This window comes from Solanum lycopersicum, chromosome 12 (genome assembly GCF_036512215.1).
Source record: "Solanum lycopersicum chromosome 12, SLM_r2.1".
In the NCBI taxonomy this organism is placed as follows: domain Eukaryota; kingdom Viridiplantae; phylum Streptophyta; class Magnoliopsida; order Solanales; family Solanaceae; genus Solanum; species Solanum lycopersicum.
In genome coordinates, this window is record NC_090811.1 from 62,608,915 (window position 1) to 62,618,670 (window position 9,756).

Below are 9,756 nucleotides of genomic sequence, written 5' to 3' on the forward strand. Positions count from 1 at the left end.
ATTTTGGATTTGATTAGTTCTGGATATAAACTTAATAATTTCGAACTTATTGTTTTAATGTCATATATTTAACGTTTTTGGTTATTAATTCAAATTAACAACGTATCTATTTTTAGGAAGAAGTGCTCCATGATATATTAATTGTATTCCCAGGATTGAACGACCTACCAAAAAGATAAATGAGTTAAACAAATTATTTTTAAAAAATTTATCAAAATATTTTAGAAGTTCTGAATTTTAAAAAAAAGCTCTAAAATTGAAGAGCTTATGAAAAATCCATGACATTTTATCTTAAGTAGTGTAACATTTATTTCCAAGTTTCTCTTTATCTAATTAAAGTGATTCACTGCATGATTCGTTTTATTTCCTTTATCTCCCAAAAATTATATGTTTATGACAATAGAAATCGTTTTCCTTCTTTTAAATTTTAATAGATTTGACGTATTGTATAGATTCTTTTGTCATATATCAGTGACCTATTTTAGAAATATTATCATGATTGTTGTTATTTTCAAGAGTTCTGTTATTAATATTAAGTTAAACAAATTGGCAATTATATTGATAGAAGAATAGATGAAAACTACATAAACTCTCAATAAAAGGAACTTGCATTCCATTAAAATAAATTTCTCGAGACTTTCAAAATATAGAATTTAAATGACAAAACAATTAAAAACCAAAGAACAAAAAGGAAAAATAATGAAACATGCATTTTGAGCATGAAAAATGGAAATTTAATAATATGGAGGTGGTGGTGATGGAGTAGGTGATGGCTTCTTGTTGTAGTCATTTTTTGACAAAGAAGGCACCTTGTATTCTTCTTTAGGCACTGAGGGTACCTTTGGAACATATGATACCTTTTTATAGTTATCTTCTGAAACTATTGGCTTCTTGTAATAATCATTTTTTGGAAAAGAAAAAACCTTATACTCTTCTTTAGGCACATGTGAAATCTTTTTGTAGTTATCTTCTGGAAGTGATGGCTTCTTGTAGTGATCATTCTTTGGCAAAGAAGGTACCTTGTATTCTTCTTTAGGCACTGAGGACACCTTTGGAAAATATGACACCTTTTTATCTTCTGAAACTGATGACTTCTTGTAGTAGTCACTTTTTGGCAAAGAAGACATCTTGTATTCTTCTTTAGTCACTAAGGGCACCTTTGGAACAAACGGTACCTTTTTGTAGTTATCTTCTGTAGCTGATGGCTTCTTGTAGTAATCATTCTTTGGCAAAGAAGGTATCTTGTATTCCTCTTTAGGCACTACGGGCACCTTTGGAACATATGACACCTTTTTATAGTTATCTTCTGGAATCGATGACTTCCTATAGTTGTCATTCTTTTGCAACGATGGTACCTTGTATTCCGATTTAGGCTTTGTGGGTACCTTTGGAACATATGACACCTTCTTGTCGTTATCTTCTGGAACTAATGGCTTCTTGAAGTAGTCAAATTTTGGAAAAAATGACTCCTTATATTCTGGTTTAGCAATCGAGGGTATCGCTGGAACATATGAAGCCTTCTTGTAATTATCTTCTGAAACAGATGGCTTCTTGAAGTAGTCAAATTTTGGAAAAAAAGACTCCTTATATTCTGGTTTAGCCATCGAGGGTACCTCTGGAACATATGACTCCTTCTTGTAGTTATCGTCTGAAAATAATGGCTTCTTGTAGTAGTCATTCTTTGGCAAATATGATTCATGTTCGGGAACAAAGGCTACTTTCTTATAGTTATCTTCTGAAACTGATCTGATGACTTCTTGTAATTATTATTTTTTGGCAAAAAAATGACGACTTATATTCCTTTTCCGACTCTGAGGGTACCTTGAAGTCTTCTCTTTTGACTACTGTGGTTGGTACTTTATTATATGTTGAGTCTGATGATTCATAAGAATTATAAGGTGAATATGCCATAGTGCATGTGGCAGTCGAGAAAAATGCCAAAACACAAGCAAATTGAAGCCATTGCTTCTTCATTTGGCTTCGCATAGAGAAGAATTGGATTCTAAGGCTAGATATTTATTTCTTTTTCTTTTTCTTGTGTGTATTAGAATGGAGCAATTACGACTTTATATAACATAACTAAGATGGTAGTGATGATTTAAAAACTAAATAATCCAAACAGATGAACGATTTTGCCATGTTTTGGTTAATGTTGTTCCACTAAGATTATGAGATAATGGGAAGCCATGAACAATTTTAATCACCTCTATTTAAAATTTTAATCCAATTTTTCTATTGACTTCCAAGAAAGTTTTTTTTTTTTTTGGTATATTGAAAATTTGATTAAATTAGTTTTTTTTTTGCTATTTTTTAAGTGTAAACACGATAAATCCACTTGTTGCAATGTCTCACAAAAATGTGGGTTTTTTGGCCTTTTCGCTCTCTATGTGGATGAATAAAAACCCAAGGTTTTGAATCTTTCATCTTTTCCTTTGTGGATAAATTTAGCCCAAATTTTAACAAGCTCATTTTTATCCATAAGCACAATATTATGGTGAATATGTAAGACTTTCTTTTAGGTTTTATTTTGAGAGGAATCACAAGAGATTGAGAGTGGCCATATAGAGAGAAAAGTGAGAGTGCAGATTTTTGCACAAACTTTAGTAGTCATTTTTAAATTACGATTTTCGCTTCGTTTTTTGTCTGATTGGGCTGATTTTTGTATATCGTGTTCCTTTCAACTTAATCGTTGAGCGGAAACTGATAAGACTGGACAACAGATCAGAACGGAACCACCGAACCGTAACAAATCGGTACCGAACCGCAACGGGACAAGTTGACCAGTACCGAGATGAACCGGATTGGAATTACCGAGACGGATACTTGGTTTTGTCCCGTCCCGTCCCACTATATACCGGGATAGAACCGGAACGAACCGAAATGGTATGGGATAGGATAAACGGGATGACACATCCAATTATTTCAAAAATGACTTTTTTAAATTACGAAAATATGAATATTTCTTTTTATTTTTCTAAGTTTAATTAATAGTTTTTAAATTTATTATGTAATTTTCTACTTAAGTTTATTTTAAAGATATTCTTTAAAAAACTTTTACTTATAAACTTTGCTTGTTAAGTCTAATTAAGTTTTCAAGATTTAAATCTTTTGAATTAACTTTTTTAAAAATATTTCTCTAGTCCAATCAAAATATAATTATCTAAGGTGTTTCTTTAAAAAATTAACAAAAAATATGAGATGAGTATTAATGACACAAAAATATTCAATTAAAAATAATAATGAAATCATCATATAAAATAAATACTGTAAAGTCCTAATAAAAATGACCATAATTTAAAAGTATTAAATCATACTAAAATAAGTTTAATAAGTATTAGTTACATTACTAAATATTTAAGGAAAATTAAATTAGATTATGTATTTTAATCATCTAAACCAATGTAAAATTAAAGAACAAATATTCAATATTATTGTCATTTTTAGTGTTGAATTGATTTTCCTTTTGCATTAGTATTAATCTAATTTTGATTTTAGTTTTATTATAATTATCAACATCTATGAACTATAATTTTTATTGGACTATTCCGAATTCTAAGTTTTAAACTTGAAATAATATATTAAAAGATAAAACTATGAAATAGTATAAGAAATATTTTAAAATTATATCAAAGTAAATATTTTTATGTATAAAATAAATTTTAAAATAACATATATAATATCGGGTTGGTTTGATCTTGAGTTGGTTTTTTTAGTTAAAATCAAATCAACCCAAATATAATTGGATTCTTTTTTACAATACCAAATCAAGTCAAATCAAACCACTAGTAAAAAAAAATCGAATTAACAATTTGTGTTTGATTCGATTTTCAGTTCAATTTTTGTACACCCCTATATCTGATAGTTCTTATGTTCCACAATGTTGTTATTAATTGTAAGTGAATAAATTGGCAATTGTTGGAAGAATGGATGAAAACTACAGAAACCCTCAATAAATAGAATTTGTATTCAACTGGAAAAAACAATCATATGAAAATATTGAAAATACAATTTAATTTAATTTAATTTAATTATATACATAATACAATTGAAACTCAAACTAGAAAAAAACTCTGTTAAATTAAGTCTTAGATTTCAAAAGATAGCTCAAGGAAGGAGGATTGTTCAAGCTTATTTCATTAACCACCACTTTTTGTCATTCTTTAACATCAAATTCAATTACTTTCTTAGTTCCATTTTACATGACCTAATTAATTTTTTAGTCCATCCTCAAATGATCGTCACCTCCTATAATTAAAAATAACTTTAAAACTTTTCATTGACCTTTAATAAAATGACTTATAATCATATAAATAAGCAAAAATAGTTTAAGATCACAATTTTAAAAAAATAAAAATAAAAATCTTAAATTTTATATCGACTCAAACAATGTCACAAAAATTGAGACGAATTAGAAAACCTAAGAGACAAATGTTTGATTTTCTCGATTGATTTTTTTTTATTTGTGTTCTAGTTTTCATAGGATTAATTATTGGGAACTCACCGAAACCACATACATTTAGAGGCTAATCACATCTCATTTCAGAAATTTTCTCAATTACAAAAATTCTGAATTTCTCATTATTCCTGGATGCATTTCTTGATTGTCTGATACATTACTTTATAGGATGAATGTATCTAAGATAGAATAAAAATGTATCCAAAAGGGGAATGATTGTATCTGAGAGGGATAGGGATGTATTCGAGTGAAAATTTTTGTATTTTAAAATGATAGAAAATTTTAGAGATTATAATATTTAAATTGTGTATTTATATAATTTTTCATTAATTATCATTTATACATAAACTTATTCTAGGACTCTTGCGTGATTTGTACGTAATTATGAGAGTGTAGTTTTAGTACAATATTATTAGAAAGCCTTTCAATGTGAAGTGTAAAAGTTGGCGTAAATATTATTAGTTTAGTGCAATATTATTAAATATAATACTCACCCGGCCGGCCGATACTTTTACGAAGCAAACAATTGTGCATTGAATTGAGAAATAATCTTTTATATATAAAAAAATAATTAAAAAATTAAATAAACAATTTTTTTGTAAGGGCTAGAATAAAGAATCTCTCACTACCAACAAAAAACAATGTATATCCTTTATTAGTTAAAATAAATTAACTACAAAGGAGACCAATGACTACATCGGTTTGCAGGTTACTCTTTCCATTTCGTTTTAGTTGTCAAACGATATAAATTTTGATAATCATTTTAAGATGTGTTTTTTCATCTTATAGATATGAAAGAAGTTGTAATTTATAATATTTTTGTACAATTTTTAAATATTTAAATTTTATTTTAAGGTATCGAATTAATGTAAACTAAATTGAACTTTGAAAACAATTAAATTGATTCTTGAAAAGACCACAACATTAACAGTAACGGAGCTAGAAATTTTATCAAGAGTGTCCAAAAAAATGGTGCGGCTATCAAAATAAAACAAAAAAAATATATTGTGCGCTATAATAATTGGGGGTCGAAACTCAAGAACTCCTCCATTCAAAATGAACACCTATTACCACTCGTCAAAGGTGTAACTTTTGTTAAGGATGTCCAACTTTAAATATATATATATTCTTCAAATGTAGAATTTAACGTATATAAAGTAATTTTTCGACGAAGAGTGTTTGGTCGAACAAATTAATGTTTTCCTACCTACTTATTTGACTTCTCATGCTTGACTAAATCCAAGTCTTTGTTGATTGATGAAAACGGAGTATTTGTTGTAATAACAATCATATCTGTTAAAAAAGATTTTAAAAAAAAAGCTATAATTATCTGTCATATGACGCTAGTCTAAATTGAGAATAATATTTCTCTATTCATTTGACTTCTTATGCTTGAATAAACAAACTATTGTCCAATAGGGTATTCTAATTTTATTAAAATACTACTAATAATAATTATAATAAGACTGACTTGTCATTGACTTACAATACCTTAAAAAAAAGTTCTCTACAATATAAATAAATGTGTACACTAAGACAAGTTCATCTAAAGGAAAATATCAAAGAAAATTTCATATCACTATATTTGATGATGGTTCCCAAAATTGTTCAATTTCTCATTCTCTTATATCTCTTTACAGTTACTTCCGCTTCAATTGAGGAAGCAATTGCCCTCCTAAAATGGAAAGCAACTTTCAAGAACAAGACTAATTCCTTATTGGCTTCATGGACACAAAGTTCAAATGCATGTGAGGATTGGTATGGAGTTATGTGCTCAAATGGTAGGGTAAGCAAGTTGGATATTCAAGGTGCTCGTGTCATCGGTACACTCTATGATTTTCCATTTTCGACTCTCCCTTTTCTTGAATATGTTGATCTTAGTGTGAATAATCTCTCTGGAACTATCCCGCCTGAAATTAGTAATCTCACTAATCTTGTCTATCTTGACTTGCACACCAATCTGCTTTCAGGCACAATCCCATCACAAATCGGCTCACTAGCCAAGCTCCAGAACATTAACATCTATGACAACCTTTTAAATGGTTCCATTCCTGCCTCATTGGGCAATTTGACCAACTTGTCTATTTTGTTTCTTTATCAGAATGATCTTTCTGGCTCGATTCCTACAGAAATAGGTTATTTAAGGTCTCTTACTTCTCTAGATTTGGGTACTAATTCTCTTAATGGTTCTATTCCAACTTCATTGGGAAATTTGATCAACTTATCTAGTTTGTTTCTTAATGAGAATCACCTTTTTGGCTCTATTCCTACTTCATTGGGAAATTTGACCAACCTTTCTATTTTGTATCTTCAACAGAATAACTTTTCTGGCTCCATTCCTGAAGAAATAGGTTACTTAAGGTCTCTTCGTCAACTAGTTTTGGCTAAAAATTCTCTAAGTGGTGCAATTCCTGCTTCATTGGGGAATTTGACCAGCTTAACCTCTATGTATCTTCGTGAGAATCATCTTTCTGGCTCAATTCCTGAAGAAATAGGTTACATCAACACTCTTAGTTATTTAGATTTGTCTACTAATTTTCTTAATGGTTCTATTCCTGCTTCTTTGGGGAATTTGAACAACTTGTATCTTTTGTCTCTTTATGCTAACAGCCTTTCTGGTTCGATTCCAAGTGAGTTGGGGAATATAGGAAGACTTGTTACTATGTTTTTAAATATTAATCAACTCGTTGGTTCAATTCCGGATTCCTTAGGCAACTTGAGAAACTTGCAATGGATGTATCTCCACAACAACAATCTCACTGAGAAAATTCCTTCATCTTTCTGCAATTTGATAAAATTGGAAGTTGTGTATTTAGGGAGAAACAACTTGAGGGGAGAAATTCCGCAATGTCTAGTTAATATTAGTGGACTCCAGGTATTGAAAATAGAAGATAATATTCTTGGTGAAGATATCCCTTCGTCTATTTGCAATCTAACATCCCTAAGGATTTTAGATTTGGGTAGAAACAATTTGAAGGGAGCAATTCCACAATGTTTTGGCAACATGGGTGGTCATCTTGAGGTTTTGGATATCCACCAAAACAATCTTTATGGGACTCTTCCAGAAATTTTTAGCATTGGAAGTGCGCTCAGAAGCTTAGACTTGCATGACAATGAATTAGAAGGAAAAATTCCTCCATCTTTAGCCAATTGCAAGAACTTGGAAATTCTTGATTTAGGAGACAATCACTTTAGCGATACATTCCCAATATGGTTTGAAACTTTGCCAAGTCTGAAAGTTTTAAGCTTGAGATCGAACAAATTACATGGGCCAATTAGAGGCTTAAGTAATGAAAACATGTTTTCTAAGCTTCGAATCATAGATCTCTCTTACAATGCTTTCACAGGAAACTTGTCAACTAGTCTGTTTCAAAAATTAAAAGCCATGAGGACAATTGATCAACCCGCGAATATACCAACATATCTTGGTAAATCTGGAGAGAGAGATTACAATGATTCTGTAACCGTTTCAACAAAAGGAAGGGAGTATGAACTGGATAGAATTTCAACAATTTTCAAGACTATCGATCTTTCAAGTAACAAATTTGAAGGACATATTCCAAGTAGTTTGGGAGATCTGATTGCACTTCGGGTGCTAAATTTGTCTCATAACAAATTACAAGGTAATATACCATCATCACTTGGAAGTTTATCTTTAGTCGAATCATTGGATTTTTCATTTAACCAGCTTTCGGGAGAGATACCACAACAACTTGTTGGTATGACGTTTCTTGCCGTCTTAGATCTCTCTCACAATCATCTCCAAGGTTGCATTCCTCAAGGACGTCAATTTGATACATTTGAAAATAATTCATATGAAGGTAATGATGGATTACGAGGATTTCCACTTTCGAGAAGTTGTGGAAGTAATTGGACACCAGAGACAAATAATAGCGATTATGAGTCAGATGATGAAGAAAGCGATTCTGAATTTCTAAATGATTTCTGGAAAGCTGCTCTTATGGGATATGGAAGTGGGCTATGTATTGGATTATCCATTATATACATCATGATCTCAACTGGAAATTTGAAATGGCTTGCAACAATTTTTGAAAAATTGGAACACAAAATTATGATGCAACAAATAAGGAAGCAGCAAAGTCAAAGGTAAGTTCTTGTTTGATCTTTACTTATATCAACAACTAATTGAATGACCTACCAAAGCATATTTCTCTTTCTAAAATCAATTAGTAGAAACAATAAAAATGGATTAGGTTTTTCAAAATAAAAAAAAAAAGTAAGATTTAACTTTCTCTATGAGTAAAAATTAAAATGATATAATAAATAAACAAATTCAAACATGCAGGTGCTTGGGGGAACAATTGGTGGAATGCTCATGAGATATGTAAAGTTATGAACTTTTATGATATATCAAGTTTATGCAAGATATTAATGTATTCAATATGTTGTGTACATTGGATGAAATGTATGCATTTCTTGATTCAAGTATGAGACTTTGTATCAGTTATATATTTTATCGTGCATTGACATGATTATTAATATTGCTTAATTAAAAAAAAAGTATTATTAATACCTATTCAACAATAATTCGTATACATCCAATCAAATGAACCCACAGTGTATATAAGATAAAAGATGAAAGATAATACACAATATAGTGTTATCTTTTGTTATAAAGGGGCACACAGTTCAATTGGTTAAGTGTGTCAATTGTTGTGTGAGGGTCGTGAGTTCAAACTTGTAGGGATGGTTATTGGGCGGAGCGGTTGAGCTTAATTCGCAAAATTTTTAATCCGCTCGCGTAATATTTTTTTGTCATTTTCAATCAGCATTGCATAACTTTTAAAATGTTTACTTTTTATGATTAAGTTTGATCCTACAAATAAATTCAGAAAAATATATTTATTTTTTCATTAGGTTGTGTTGATTTGATAGATAATGACTTGAAATTTTTTTTTAGAGGTCAATTGGAGAACATGTAAGAACTTGTATTATTTTTTACTAAACCATTTTCATTAACTATCTTCAATATTTTAGTTCAAAGAAATTATCTTAATACATAATATTCTATGACTTTTATAACATGTAAAAATTAAAATTAAGTTTGAACCCGCTGATAATTACATATACCCTCTAAATATGTTCATGGTTATGGTTAAAAAATCAAATCGAACCGCAATCCGAACCAAATCGATTAAAAAATAGATACTTATTTTTGTTTGGCTAGGTTTGGTTTTAAATTTTGAAAATCGATACTATTTGGTTTGAGTTTGATTTTGGTTTTACAAAATAAAAAACTTAAAAATAACCCAACCGAACCAATTAATTAGATATATAAA

The 9,756-nt window shown here is 29.8% G+C and overlaps 1 protein-coding gene and 1 pseudogene across 1 annotated transcript; one reads left to right on the top strand and one right to left on the bottom strand.

Moving 5' to 3' along the window:
• Positions 1-626: 626 nt before the first annotated feature.
• Positions 627-2,261, bottom strand: LOC101257843 (protein PELPK1-like; annotated as a pseudogene).
• Positions 2,262-5,997: 3,736 nt separating this feature from the next.
• On the top strand, positions 5,998-8,926 carry LOC101258137 (receptor-like protein 9DC3). The gene is made up of 2 exons (XM_004252342.5): positions 5,998-8,563; positions 8,763-8,926. The coding sequence occupies exons 1-2, from the start codon at positions 6,045-6,047 to the stop codon at positions 8,794-8,796; spliced, it is 2,553 nt and encodes an 850-aa protein (XP_004252390.2). The 5' UTR covers positions 5,998-6,044; the 3' UTR covers positions 8,797-8,926.
• The last annotated feature ends 830 nt before the right edge of the window (positions 8,927-9,756 follow it).

Bases quoted from the DNA above. Each gene is read 5' to 3' on its own strand.
- LOC101258137 (XM_004252342.5), top strand. From the start codon at position 6,045: ATGATGGTTCCCAAAATTGTTCAATTTCTCATTCTCTTATATCTCTTT. The intron at 8,564-8,762 runs GTAAGTTCTTGT...TCAAACATGCAG, and splicing joins AGGAAGCAGCAAAGTCAAAG to GTGCTTGGGGGAACAATTGG.